At 39.1% G+C, this 14752-nt stretch overlaps 1 protein-coding gene across 5 annotated transcripts in view; it reads right to left on the bottom strand.

The window, feature by feature from the left end:
- birc6 (baculoviral IAP repeat containing 6) overlaps positions 1–14752 on the bottom strand; it is a 243325-nt gene that overhangs the window by 187237 nt on the left and 41336 nt on the right. For all 5 annotated transcript variants that reach the window (XM_072580512.1, XM_072580515.1, XM_072580513.1 and 2 more), the window contains exons 5-10: positions 13965–14076; positions 13351–13433; positions 12226–12448; positions 10417–10580; positions 10224–10282; positions 7888–9285 (exon numbers count right to left, since the gene is read on the bottom strand). In XM_072580512.1, coding sequence (XP_072436613.1) covers positions 7888–9285; positions 10224–10282; positions 10417–10580; positions 12226–12448; positions 13351–13433; positions 13965–14076 — 2039 coding nt within the window. The remainder of the gene's footprint in view (positions 1–7887; positions 9286–10223; positions 10283–10416; positions 10581–12225; positions 12449–13350; positions 13434–13964; positions 14077–14752) is intronic.

The raw sequence follows: 14752 nt of genomic DNA on the forward strand, positions 1-14752 counted from the left end.
TCCTGCGTATCCTTGATTTTTCATTCCCTTGGTAATCAATAATCTCTACCTCTGCTTTAAAACTGTTTAATGATTCTGCATCAACTGCCTTTTGAGGAAGAGCGCTCCAAAGACTCTCAAACCTCAGAAAAAAAATGTTTCCTCGTCGGTCTTAAATAGGCAAACCTTATTTTTAAACTTTGACCTGTCGTCCTAGATTATTTCCATTCCACTCCGATCAGGTCAAGAACCTCAGGATTACCTAGCAAATCACCTCCTACTCTTCGTAATTCCTACAAATTAGCCTCCATTTGCTTAAAATATGTTTCAATTAAATCACTTCTAACTCAAAATTCAGAGGGTACAGCCTGTCTAGTTTTTCCTCAGAAAGCAACCCAGGTATAAAGCCTTCTCTGACTGTTTCCAATGCATTATCATCCTTCCATAAGTACAGTGACCTGTACTGTACACATCAATCCAGTTGTGGTCTTGCTAATGCCCTGCATAACTGAAACATAATCTCCCTCCTCTTGAATTCAATTCCCCTTGCAATAACACAACCTTCTATTAGCTTTCCTGATTACTTGCTCTACCTGTATATTAATCTTCTGCAACCCATGCACTAAGGCACCCAGATCTCCCTGCTCTGAAATCTCTCACCATTTAGACAATATAGCTGTTTATTTTTTCTGTCAAATGGAAACTTATCACTTTCTCACCCTGTACTCCATGTGCCAGATCTTTGCCCACTCACTAAACCTACTGATATACCCTTATAGGCTCTTTACGCCCTCTTCCCAACTCATTTCTCTACCTATCTTTACAAATTTAACTACCATACCTTTTAGTCACTTCATCCAAATCATTTATATAAATTAGGAGCAGCTTAGGCCCCAGTACGAACCCCTTAAGGCACACCATCCATGACACTTTACCAGCTGAAAGAGACCCCTTTATTCCTACTCTCACATTCTTGTTAGCCAACTAATCTTCCATCCATGTTACCCCCAACACCATGAACTTCTAATTTCCCAATAACCTCTGATGTGGTACCTTATCAAATGGTTTCTGAAAATGTAATTAGAATATATGCATTGACTTCCCTTTATCTACAAAAGTTACTTGTTCAAAGAGCTCCAACAAATTAATTAAACATGATTCCCCTTTGACAGAACCAAGTTGCCTCTGCCTTATTACCTTTAACTTATCCAAATGCCCTGTTATAACATTTTTAATTATAATTTCTAACATTTTCCCTTTGACAGATGCAAAGCTAACTGGTCTGTAGTTTTCTGCTTTCTACCTTCATTCTTTTTTGAACAAAAGAAACACATTTGTTATTTTCCAATCTAAAGGAAACTTGCCTGAATCTAATGAGTTTTTACAAATTAAAAACCATTACGTCAACTATCTCACTGGCTACTTCTTCTAAAACGATAGGATGAAAGGACTTGTCAACCCGCAGCTCCAATTTACTTAGTACAACTCCCAAGTAATTGTAATTTTGTGTTCCTCACTCCCTTGCAATTCCCAATTTTCAGCTATTTCAGGAATGCAACTCTTATCTTCTCTGGTAAAGGCCGACACAAAATATCTGATCAATTTGATTGCCATTTTCCTATCCTCCATTACTGATCTCCCAGACTCAGTTTCTATATGACCAGCACTTACTGTGTTAACTGTTACCTTTTTCAAACATCTGAAGAGTTTTTTTAACATTTTTATCTAACTTTCTTTCAATTTTCTCTTATTACTCTTGTAATAGTTCATTACTGTTTCTTATACTTGGTCCAATCTTCTAACCTGCCATTTATCTTTGCACAATTAAATGCCTTTAAGTTTGCCATGATATTGACTTTTTAAAGAAAATTTAACCACAGATAGCATTTCTGTCCCCTGAATTTTTTCTCATTTCTTAGAATGTACCTATTCTGTGCTTTCCAGAATATCCCCCTAAATGTCTTCCTTAATCCAAATAGCCAGTTCACTTTTGTTAGTTGTTTTCAAGCCCTCATAATTGCCCTTGGTTAAATTAAAACGTAATTTTGAACCCATTCTTTTCTCCCATAAATTGCATGTAAAATTCAATCGTATTATGGTCATTGCTACCCAGTTGTTCTTTCAATGCGAGGTCAGTAATTAATCTAATTTCACTGGTCAAAACACAATCTAGTATATAGCCTGCTCTCGAGCTGAAGCTGTAATATGCTGGTCTGAGAAACTATCCTGAAAACATTCAATGGATGTTATCTAAACACAATGAGCCACATGGGTATGGTCTTTCTCAACAAGTGTTTAGAGTTTTTAGAGTTGGCGGTAGAGTTGGGCAATGGCTAAGAATGATTTTTAAGGTGAAACTTTAATTCTTGCCCAATTGACAGAATCTGAGAGGGAGGACTAGCCTCTAGCTCAATAGCAACAGCATCGAACAGTCTAGACAGTCATTAACTGGCATGCCTCAAAACATTAAGCTAACTAATTCTACTGCAAGAGAAGTGAAGTGGAGGTGGGGTATAGTGAAGAATAAGGAAAATAGGCTGATAAGAAAGGAAACATATTAATCATGTTCATACTAATCCATGAAGCCAACAATTCAAGCAGCACAGACTTAAGTTTAGGCTTATGGCTATTAGTGGAAAAAATAAATTTGGGGGTTTGAGGTAAATGGACCCAGTTTTTGTTCCAAAATTACAAAGAACTTCAAACCAAATATAAAATCAAAAACCCGTATGCAAACAAATAAAATAATAATTTGAATCAGAGGGCTTAGAATATAGTTTTGAATTTCTCAATTTAAAGTATAACTTCTCACTTTTGTATAACTTTTGACACTAACTTCATTTGCAATCAACACTTCACCAAGAACTGCAAGCACAAGGAAGTGGGGGTGTGACACTGTATTTAGTTTTAGTTTTAAAGAGACAGTTAAAAACGATGAGGAACTTGCAACAGCAACAGGAAGGAAGGAAAGTCTCAGATACAGTCACAAAGATGGGTTAACTCCAGGAAAGGTAGGAGAGGTAGGCAGCCAGTGCGGGAGTCATGTGGATATACTCATTTCAAACAGGTATGCTGTTTTAGAAAATGTAGGGGGTGATGGGTTCTCAGGGGAACGTACATGAACAGCCAAGTTTCTGGTATTGAGACTGGCTTTAATGCAACAAGGGGTATGTCGGGTTCCAAGAGATCAATTGTGTTAGGGGATTCTCTAATCCGAGGTATAGACAGATGTTTCTGTGGCAGCAGCGAGAAATCAGAATGGTGTGCTGTTTCCCTGGTGCCGGGATTAAGGATGTCTCAGACAGGGTGCAGAATGTTTCCACCCCTGATTTGGGGGGGGGGTTGGGGCCAGCAAGAGGTCATTGTCCACATTGGAACCAATGACACTGGAAGGAAAAAGGTTGAGATTCTGAAGGGAGATTACAGAGAGTTAGACAGAAATTTAAAAAGGAGGCCCTTCAGAGTAGTAATATCTGGAATACTCCCAGTGCTACAAGCTACTGAGGGCAGGAATAGGAGGACAGAGCAGACAAATGCCTGGCTGAGGAGCTGGTGTATGGGAGGAGGATTCACATTTTTGGATCACTGGAAGCTCTTTTGGGGTAGAAGTGACCTGACAAGAGGGACGGTTTGCACCTAAATTGGAAGGGGACTAATATACTGGCAGGGAGATTTGCAAGAGCTGCTCGGAAGGATTTAAACTAGTAAGGTGGTGGGGGAGGGAAGAAAGGGGAGACGCCCAGGGAGATAGTGAGGAAAGAAATCAATCTAAGACTGGTACAGTTGAGAACAGAAGCGAGTCAAACAGACAGTCAGGGCAGGCAGGCGTTTATTTTAATGCAAGGGGCCTAACAGGGAAGGCAGACGATCTCAGGGCATGGTTAGAAACATGGGACTGGGATATCATAGCAATTACAGAAACATGGCTCAGGGCTGGGCAGGACAGTTCCTGGATACAAATGCTACAGGAAGGATAGAAAGGGAGGCAAAAGAGGAGGGGGAGTGGCATTTTTGATAAGGGATAGCATTACAGCTGTGCTGAGGGAGGATATTCCTGGAAATACATCCAGGGAAGTTATTTGGGTGGAACTGAGAAATAAGAAAGGGATGATCACCTTATTGGGATTGACAAACTTGCAAGAAGATCTCCGCTATCTGTAAGAATAATATGGTGGTTATGGTAGGGGATTTTAATTTTCCAAACATAGACTGGGACTGCCATAGTGTTAAGGGTTTAGAGGGAGAGGAATTTGTTAAGTGTGTACAAGACAATTTTCTGATTCAGTACGTGGAGAAGGTGCAAAACTTGACCTACTCTTGGGAAATAAGGCAGGGCAGGTGACTGAGGTGTCAGTGGGGGAGCACTTTGGGGCCAGTGACCATAATTCTATTAGATTTAAAATAATGATGGAAAAGGATAAACTAAATCTAAAACTTGAAGTTCTAAACTGGAGAAAGGCCAATTTTGATGGCATTAGGGAAGAACCTTCGAAAGCTGATTGGGGGTAGTTGTTCGCAGGTAAAGGGACAGCTGGAAAATGGGAAGCCTTCAGAAATGAGATAACAAGAACCCAGAGAAAGTATATTCCTGTCAGGGTGAAAGGGTAGGCTGGTAGGTATAGGGAATGCTGGATGACTAAAGAAATTGAGGGTTTGGTTAAGAGGGAAATCAGGAGGGCAAAACAGGGACATGAGATAGCTTTCGCAAATAGAATTGAGGAGAATCCAAAGAGTTTTTACAAATACATTATCGACAAAAGGGTAACTAGGGAGAGAATAGGGCTCCTCAAAGGTCAGCAAGGCGGCCTTTGTGTGGAGCCGCAGAAAATGGGGGAGATACTAAATGAGTATTTTGCATCAGTATTTACTGTGGAAAAGGATATGGAAGATATAGACTGTAGGGAAATACATGGTGACATCTTGCAAAATGCCCAGATTACAGAAGAGGAAGTGCTGGATGTCTTGAAACGCCTAAAAGGTGGATAAATCCGCAGGACCTGATCAGGTGTACCCTAGAACTCGGTGGAGAAGTGATTGCTGGGCCTCTTGCTGAGATATTTGTATCATTGATAGTCACAGGTCAGGTGCCAGAAGACTGGTGGTTGGCTAACATGATGCCACTGTTTAAGAAGGGTGGTACGGGCAAGCCAGGGAACTGTAGACCAGTGAGCCTGACGTAGGTGGTGGGAAAGTTGCTGGAGGGAATCCCGAGGGACAGGATGTACATGTATTTGGAAAGGCAAGGACTGATTAGGGACAGTCAACATGGCTTTGTGTGTGGGAAATCATGTCTCACAAACTTGATTGAGCTTTTTGAGGAAGTAACAAAGAGGATTGATGAGGGCACAGCAGCAGATGTGATCTATGTGGACTTCAGTAAGACGTTCAAAAAGGTTCCCAATGGGAGACTGGTTAGCAAGGTTAGATCTCACAGAATACAGGGAGAACTAATCATTTGGATACAGAACTGGCTCAAAGGTAGAAGACAGAGTGGTGGTGGAGGGTTGTTTTTCAGATTGGAGGCCTGTGACCAGTGGAGTGCCACAAGGATCAGTGCTGGGTCCTCTACTTTTTGTCATTTACATAAATGATTTGGATGCGAGCATAAGAGATTTAGTTAGTAAGTTTGCAGATGACACCAAAATTGGAGGTGTAGTGGACAGCAAAGAAGTTTACCTCGGATTACAACAGGATCTGGACTAGATGTCCCAATGGGCTGAGAAGTAGCAGATGGAGTTTAATTCAGATAAATGCAAGGTGCAGCATTTTGGGAAAGCAAATTTTAGCAGGACATATACACTTAATGTTAAGGTCCTAGGGAGTGTTGCTGAACAAAGAGACCTTGGAGTGCAGGTTCATAACTCCTTGAAAGTGGAGTCACAGGTAGATAGGATAGTGAAGGCGGCGTTTTGTATGCTTTCCTTTATTGGTCAGAGTATTGAGTACAGGAGTTGGGAAATCATGTTACGGCTGTACAGGACATTGGTTAGGTCACTGTTGGAATACTACATGCAATTCTAGTCTCCTGCCTATCGGAAAGATGCTGTGAAACTTGAAAGGGTTCAAAAAAGATTTACAAGAATGTTGCCAGGGTTGGAGGATTTGAGTTATAGGGAGAGGCTGAACAGGCTGGGGCTGTTTTCCCTGGAGTGTCGGAGGCTGAGGGGTGATCTTATAGAGGTTTACAAAATTATGAGGGGCATGAATAGGGTAAATAGGCAAAGTCTTTTCCCTGGGATTGGGGAGTCCAGAACTAGAGGGCATAGGTTTAGGGTGAGAGGGGAAACATATAAAAGAGACCTACAGGGCAACATTTTCACGCAGAGGGTGGTACGTGTATGGAATGAGCTGCCAGAGAAAGTGTAGGAGGCTGGTACAATTGCAACATTTAAGAGGCATTTGGATGGGTATATGAATAGGAAGGGTTTGAAGGGATATCGGCTGGGTGCTGGCAGGTGGCACTAGATTGGGTTGGGATATCTGGTCAGCATGTATGGGTTGGACCGAAGGGTCTGTTTCCATGCTGTACATCTCTATGACTGTATCTATGACCTATTTTTCCACTGGCTGTTTGCTGCAAGAATCAAGTGATGAAAGAATGGACAGTTAAGCCTGTCCAGAATTTAAAAACTAGAGACCTAAAAGATTGCAGCTGAATGCAGCCATTTCTGTCTCAAGAGTTCAGGACTCCACAGTTTGTGATTTTGTTTAAGCGAGGGCTTTCCAATATCCTGGAAAAGGAGGGGGTTTGATGTGAAATTTTAGTCAACTTTGTACAAAGTCAGATTTGATAATTATCATAATAGGGACAAGGGGCCAAGGTTATGGCTTACTAAATCTATGTGCCATATTTCATGCCACTTTTACTGCCAGGCAGTTGGGTTGAAAAAGCATCTCTTACTTACACACACACACACACACACAAAGAAAGAGTGAGGAAAAAAACAAATACCAGACTCAGCAATCTGCAGAGACAGAAAAGGTAGCTTCTCTATTAGCTACCAGCCAGAATGTTTGTCCACCAATCAAAGGGGAGGAACCCACAGCAACTTAAGAACACTGGAAGATCTGCTCTGACAAAGCTAGGAGAAAAAAAAAACCACTGGAGAAGGCCTTACCATCCAAAGATTGAGATGGGAATTCTCAGAGGGCTGAGGAAAAGGAACCGCAAATGGTTGCTACCAGTCACATCTTTGCAAAACAGATAGATAAGAACCAGTTTGGAAGCTGCAAGTGACTTTAGATGTTTTTTTCTGGAATTACTGCAACTCTGGTGAAAAAATGCTATAAATGCAGTGTGAGATTACCAATTTTATGAGATCATCAATATTGGATATCTTTTCTGTAGTTCAGAATATTAGTAGTCTTTTAGGCAACATTAAGCCGATGATTTTCGTTTGCTACAGTAAAAGTCTTAAAACATGAATTCTTCAAATGATTCGTTTAAGATGGTCACCGAGAATTTAAATATTTCTTTCAAAGTTAATGACTTCTGATATCTACTTCTGATGACTTCTGATAGAGATCATTAAAAAAAGCTTTTGCCAAATAGTTTGCTGTAGTGACAAGAAAAACATGACAATGGTCAGCTTCAGAGAAATGTAAAATATTAGTTCACTCACTTTAAACACTTTGCATCAATAATAGTATGTCCCAAGATGATTGTACAGCAAGCTTTCAACTGCTTGGAAAACAGAGTTTGACCACACAGATACATGTAACACAATGCCCAATCATGGAAAAAAAAATGCTCTTACAAACATTATAAAATTAATACTAGATGGGTAAGAATTCAGAGAATCATTAGGCACAGAAAATATTTCAAGTCAACAGTTGAACATTTCAGAATCTTGGCTTTTAAAGAATTAACACATTTTTTAAGACAAATGTTGAGCGAAGCTTTCTTACCATCAGTGCAAGCACAAAGTCTGTCTGTTCCAGAGCAGTACACCACTGAGATAAAAGGATCTAGTTCATTACTGCTCTCTTTCCTAGGTGGCTCCACATTAGCCAGAGTTTCAAAGTTTGAGAGATCTAAAATTTTAATAAATCCTCCCTGAGTGGTGACTACTAAGTGCCCCAGATTAGATGCGCTAGATTTCTTTTCTCTCACAATTCCATTTTTTGAAGTCAAAGCTGTTTCATCTATTAATTCCTCGCAATCATCTTCTCTATTATCCAACACATCTGGTGGAAGTAATATTAGTGAGGTAACTGCGTCTTGTGGATCTTTGATATGCTGGACTTTGACAGGTTGCTCTTCTAAAGTTACTATCCTTGTGCTGTAATTCATCTTATAAAGCAGAAGATAGCCACCACTCAGAGTTCTTTCCTCAGGCTGAATAATAAGTGGAGTTTTTGTATCAGTCGGTGACTCTTCCTGAAGAAAACCAATATCTGCATTAATCCCTATGGTAAGGTTTGATTCTAAATCTCCTTTACTTCTATTACACAGTGCAGAGTTCAACTTATTTAAATTATTCAAGGCCTCTACTTGACTTATTGCACTCAAGGGTGTAACAGGACAAGTCCGCAGTCCTATCAAAAGATGAATTCCGTCAGCACAGGGCGTGATAGAATCAACATGGAGGTTCTCCTCTTCAGCAAACTTTGGCAGCCGCAGACAATGGACTAGGGCACCAGGTTTTGGAACCAATGAACTCCATTTTTCAGAGTCTACAGAGGCAAGATTGGCTGCAGCATCAGCAAACTGCTGAATGTATGTCATAGGAGGATCCTGCAATAAGAGTTGTTCCTGGCTATCTAATTCCATTTCTATTATCTGTGGAACGGTGAAACCTTCATCATGTAAACTTTTACTAACGAGATTGTTCATTTGTGCAAAAACTTTACTTGCCTTTTCATCAGATTCTTTAATGCTATAAAGCAACAATAAAGGCAAGGTCCTTCTTACTAATGGTGAACTCAGTTCTGAGTTACTACAGGATTCATTGTCCATGGTCACTTGCTCAGACACATTTTCACCCTGAGTCCTGCTTAAAGAGTCCAAAGATCTCCGTGATTGACTACTAATAGGAGAAGCAGCAGCAGATTTGTAAGATAACAAAACTCCTGCTAATAAACATGGATAGGGAATGTTGTGCTGCTCAGCATGTTTTTCCTTAGATTTTTCACTTTTATTGTGGACAGTGGATGTGTTTCCACCCAGTTCCTCCAGATCTTTAACAGTGTCCTCAATTACATTTGCCACTATTTCCCACTGACGCTTTTCAGGCTGCTGAAGAATACTCAATGTTGTTACATCTATGCTGACATCCACGTTGCACTCCTTCTGTGACGTATGCCCTAATAAAAATAAGAGATCCATTTTAATATTCTAAAATGTTAAGGATGATATTTCAACACAACCATAGATAACCATCATATTTCATTCTTCAAATCTGGAGATCTCTGAAGACTTTTCCCTCCCTATAGTGGAAATCATGTAACTTCAATTATATAGGCAGTTGGCAGCACATGTCCTAATATTCTATAGAATGTACACCATGTACCTTCACTACCTCATATTTCTGCAGCCATTAAAATTAATTCTGCATTTTCATGTGGAAAATGCAACTGCTGGCTTTCACACAGCAACATGATAAATGATCAGACAATGATACAGGTCAGAACATCCATGTTCTTCTTTGAACAATGCCATGGAATCAGTTTTGTCCACCTGAGGGGACCTTGAGCTTTCTATCAGCTCATTTAAAAGCTGGTACTGTCAATAACAGAGGACATCTTCCTCAGGACTGCCCCATAGTGTCAACCTGGAACTTGTGCCCAAGTCTGTGAAACGGGCTCAAACACACAATCCAACTTTCGGATGAGTGCATTACCAATGAGTCACTTCTGACATCTTAAGTCATGGGATAAAGTTGGCTCTCGATCCTCAACGTGGGAAGTAAAATGTATCAGCTTGGTCTCATTGATAACTGCAAAGTTTGACATGAAAGAGAAAATGGTGACTGTTGTTTGGGTTTTTAATCTATATCTGATAGTAATAAAGTTAGTTTTAATTATAAGAATGTTTATTTTTCTTCTACCCAAAATACATTCCCAGCTCCAGGCATCATATTCTCATGACTTCGTACACAACATGGTTGCTTTCTAAAGAAAGTGCTCTGATAGTCTGAAATGAGCCAGCCAGTAAGCAACATTGATGTGTGCTTGATATACTAGATCAATATTAAGGAAGTGCTAGTAATGAGATGGCTGGAGAGTTCTCATTATGATCATACCTGTTGCCGAATCTGTTCTGGAATGCTCTTCACTGTCAGAATCTTCCAGTTGATCATCACTATATCAAAAAAAAATTGATGAAGCATATGCAACATGATCAGTAATACAAAATTTTCTAGCAGCTGGATAACGTCAACCTGAAGCAACAATTTAGAAAACAAATTAAAACTTTTACTGTAATTAGCTTATTACCTGTCACCTTCTAATTTTGGTATATCAGAACAACTGGAAGAGTCTTCCAACCATGCCAGTGTTGGCCTCCGCGATTCACTACTTGGCCCATGTTCTACCTCAGGTATCGAGATCTGCCTCAAAATTGCCGCGTCATATGGGTTGATGTCAAATTTCAAATGAACCTGGATTTTAAAAAACATGATTAAAGAAGATATCTGATGTACGCAAACCCAATGACAACTTGGTGCAACAGGTTCAGGCAATCCACAACACCACCAAGTGGTAGAATATAGGCTCTTAAAACAATTCATCCACGCTGTGAAAGTGTGGGAACGTACAAACAAAGCCAGATATTTCCCTAAAAGGAACTAATGTCAACATAAATCCTTTGAACAGCAGTCTCAGAGTCACAAGGGCAAAGACTTTGGAGTAGGACACCTTTCCTCCATTAAAAATGAAAGAGAAACTTGAAAAAGGAAAGAAAGTACTTTTTAAAATGTCTTTAATAACATAATGTACACATTTGTTTTGGTCCTTTATGGTTTGCTTCTGATTTCATTCAAAAACACACAGGATGCACCTTTTATGGAAATTGTCCAGGACAATGTGACTTTATTTGTAAATTTGTATTTATGTGCCAGTCCCAAATTCCTCAGTTACATCAAGTTACTTACTGAGGGTATATAGCAGACTGATCTTTGTAGACATTGCCAGTCTACTGAAGAAAATGTAAGTTACCTGATAATAAAATGGAGCTATTTAAAACCTTAAAATGATCAGAAACAGAGCAGTAGGCCATTTGTCTCATGAAGTCTACTCTGCCAAATGCTTCCACCATTTTCCACTACCTTGATTCATATATATACAAATTCAGAGCTGGAATAGAAAATGGCCCAAGCCTGCTCTGCTATTAAATTAAATCATGGTTGATTTGATTACTCTACATTCTTGCCAGCCTCTATATCCTTTCATGCCCTTGCTTATCAAGAATCTAATTCAACCTTAAAAATACACAAAAATTATCATTCTCAAAAGGCAAAGGAAGCTGATCTTCAAAAGAGACACAACAGAAAACAAAAGTAATGTTTTAAATGCATAACCCCTTAACTTTAAACAGTGGCCTCTGGTTCTAGTATCTTCTGCAAGAGGAAACATCATTTCTACATCAACCCTGTCAAGACCCCTCATGTTTGTGTTTCAATCAAATCACCTCTTACTCTTGATTCTACCAGATACCAACTAGCTTGTCCAATCATCCCAAATAAGTCAACTACCCATTCCAGCTCCTGGTCCAGTAAATCTTCTTTGAACTGCTTCCATCCTTCCTTAAATAAGGATACCAATATGCTAAATGAGGTTTCACCATGCCCTTCTTACCTTCCAGGGCTGATGTCAACAAAATCTACATGTGAACTACTGAACTAACACTGGAGTAAAAGCTAATGTGGTTAAGGAATAGTAAGAAAGAGCAGGAAATTATGCATCATCTAGCAAATAGAATTTATTTCAAGGGAACTGTGTTCCTCTTCAAGCCTGACTTTGAGAAATTGGAACTGTTACAAATTGTACTGATCAGTGCAAGACAAAAAGCTTAAACAAAACACCTTCTTTTAGCAATTCTCAAGTTCTATACTCCAAATGACAAATACTAATGCCTGCATGAAAGCTAATGTCTGGTGCTATGTTTGCACCAATATGCCCCCAATCACTTGTAAAGGACCTTTCTCAGCAGCCAATTACATATTTTCCAGTCAGCCCGAAAAGTCTTTCAGAAGAACAAACATGCAGTGACAATAAAAAAAATTAGATGTTCACTAAATAAAGTACCTTCATCATTTTAGATACGTCCCAGATACAGATCTTTCCACGCCTGGTTGATGCAGCCAAGAAATGAGGACAGCTTCCAAAGCCAACACATGCTATTCGATCAGGAACATCTATGCTGGGAAGCTGTGCAGGACTTGTTGCCAATGTTATTGACAGTGGCACATTTTGTGTGTGTTCACCTTTGACAAATGGACAATTAGGAGAATGCCGCTCATGTTCTGACCTACGTTGCATAAAAAAATTTGAAGTTGTGAAAACTACAATCAAAATAGGCAAAGCTTTCATCATCTCCCAAACACTATTTTATCAAACATGATTAAACCACTTTAAAGTTAAGTCTCAACATAAATATAAATTTGCAAAACACCAGGTTACAGTCCAACAGGTTTATTTGGAAGCACTAGCTGTCGGAGTGCTGGTCTTTCATCAGTGGTTGTGAAGTATGAAATCATACGACACAGAATTTAGAGCCAAAGATTACAGCGTGATGCCACTGAAATGATATATCAAAAGAAACTGGATTATTTATTAAGGCTTTCACCTTTTAGAATGACCATGTTAGTTTCGATTCTTTCATATGTAAACCCCAGAGCTTTTTTAAAGTTACAATCTTAAGTTAGCTTTAAAGACTTAACAAACAATCCAGTTTTTTTCAATATTTCATTTCAGTGGCGTCACACTGTAATCTTTTGTTATAAATTCTGTGTCGTATGGTCTTATACTCCACAACCACCTGACGGAGCAGCACTCTGAAAGGTAGTCCTTCCGAGTAAACCTGTTGGACTATAACCTGGTGTTGAGAGATTTTTAGCTTTGTCCACTCCAGTCCAACACCAGCACCGCCAAATCACAACAGAAGTATTCAATAATATTGCAGCAGCACTTTTGTCTTTCCATAAGCCATGAATTTAATAACAAATTATGGAACTGAGTTTTCAATATGCAGTTTCCATGGAGATTTACAACATGATTTTTTTTAAAAAGAAGATCAAACCCCAAAAATTACAGAGTGCATGAGTGTTTCACTCCACTGCCCTCCAATTACAAAGAATTCTAAATTAATTCCACTGCAAGTGCAGCATCTGATTTCATCCATTTAGCACAAACATGGTGCACCTTACTTACCAAGGTTCATCTGTGGGCTCCCAACACACCAAGCAAACACTACATGTAAAACACATGGCCCGGTCATCACCAGAGGAGGCTGGCTAAATAAAAATAAAAAAGGGATTCATTCACCTCATCTGATCATGCTTGCTTCAATTTCCAAAATCTTGAGACAAAATCAAATAATACTTTACAAATATACTGGATAGTGATCAAGAGTAGGAGCCCCAAACAATTTCTTTCCTCTTTAGTGGAAAGACACCAAATGTAACTATAGCACTCAATACATACAGCAGAAATGAGAAAGGAATCAACATGACATTTTGTTAAAATCAACTTTTTCACAAAAAGTGGTGAAATGCAACGTCTGCTTCTTAAATGTTTTCATCTTGATGCACTGGTGAGTTCAGATGACAAAACCTCTCTCATGAATAAAGTAAAATGATAAGCTTAATCTGTTATCAGCCTTCCTGGTGCAAAACTTGGTTTTCCATGTGATACTTCGTTTGCCACAAACATCAGAGGTCTTATGTAATTTTGGTAATGCTGCTCATTATAAATTCAAAAGATATGGACTGCAAGCAAAAGCTACATAAGTTTACAGTAGTGGGAATGATTACTTCAGAACTTACTTGGTGATAGAATCCTGCCTGTGCCATGGGATCAGGTTGAGCCCATCTGTATCCTACATGTGGCCAAGAGGTGAAGGTTTCTCGCCTGTTAGCCTCACTATACATTAATGACCTAAACAGAGAATTAGAATTATTTACATTGCAAAGTCTTGCAGGTAATGCACTTGACTTGATATTTGCCTTAACGTCCATTTATGATGGATACACATTTTTGTTACATATTGGAGATGGCAGCGGAAAAAAGCTGAAGAACTTGCAATGCATTCTACACACAGATCTCACAAATAGACATAAACCTTTCAAAGTGATTTAATCTCCATCTCCTAACTACAAAGTACCCAACTTGGAATGGCTGTGTGTAGGATTCCTTTAACAGAGACACAAGTTTTCCTAAATGCCGTGGAAGAACCCAAATCTGCTCCCTACCAAAATGAATGCCTGCCTTTTTTCACATTAAAATATTTGTTGCAATAGTACTCCATGTCATTCTATGGTTATTACCGTATATTCACTGAATACATGAACAGACAAAAAATTCCAGCCAGCACCTATGCCCCACAAGTTAACTGAAAAACGATGGAACTGATGTAATTTTTGCTTTAAAATAGGCATTAGGGAAGTCATTACTTAAAATTCTGGTTGTGCTTCTAAAATTCACATTATGAACTAAAATGACAAAGTGAAACCTTTGTGTCAAAATGTTAGTGCCTCCTCAACAGAAGTAAAAAAAAGTCAAAACTAATTAAACTCCTCTGCGGGAAATGAAGTAACTTAAGTGTTAAAAAAAA

Source organism: Chiloscyllium punctatum, chromosome 11 (genome assembly GCF_047496795.1).
Source record: "Chiloscyllium punctatum isolate Juve2018m chromosome 11, sChiPun1.3, whole genome shotgun sequence".
NCBI classification, from domain to species: Eukaryota; Metazoa; Chordata; class Chondrichthyes; order Orectolobiformes; family Hemiscylliidae; genus Chiloscyllium; species Chiloscyllium punctatum.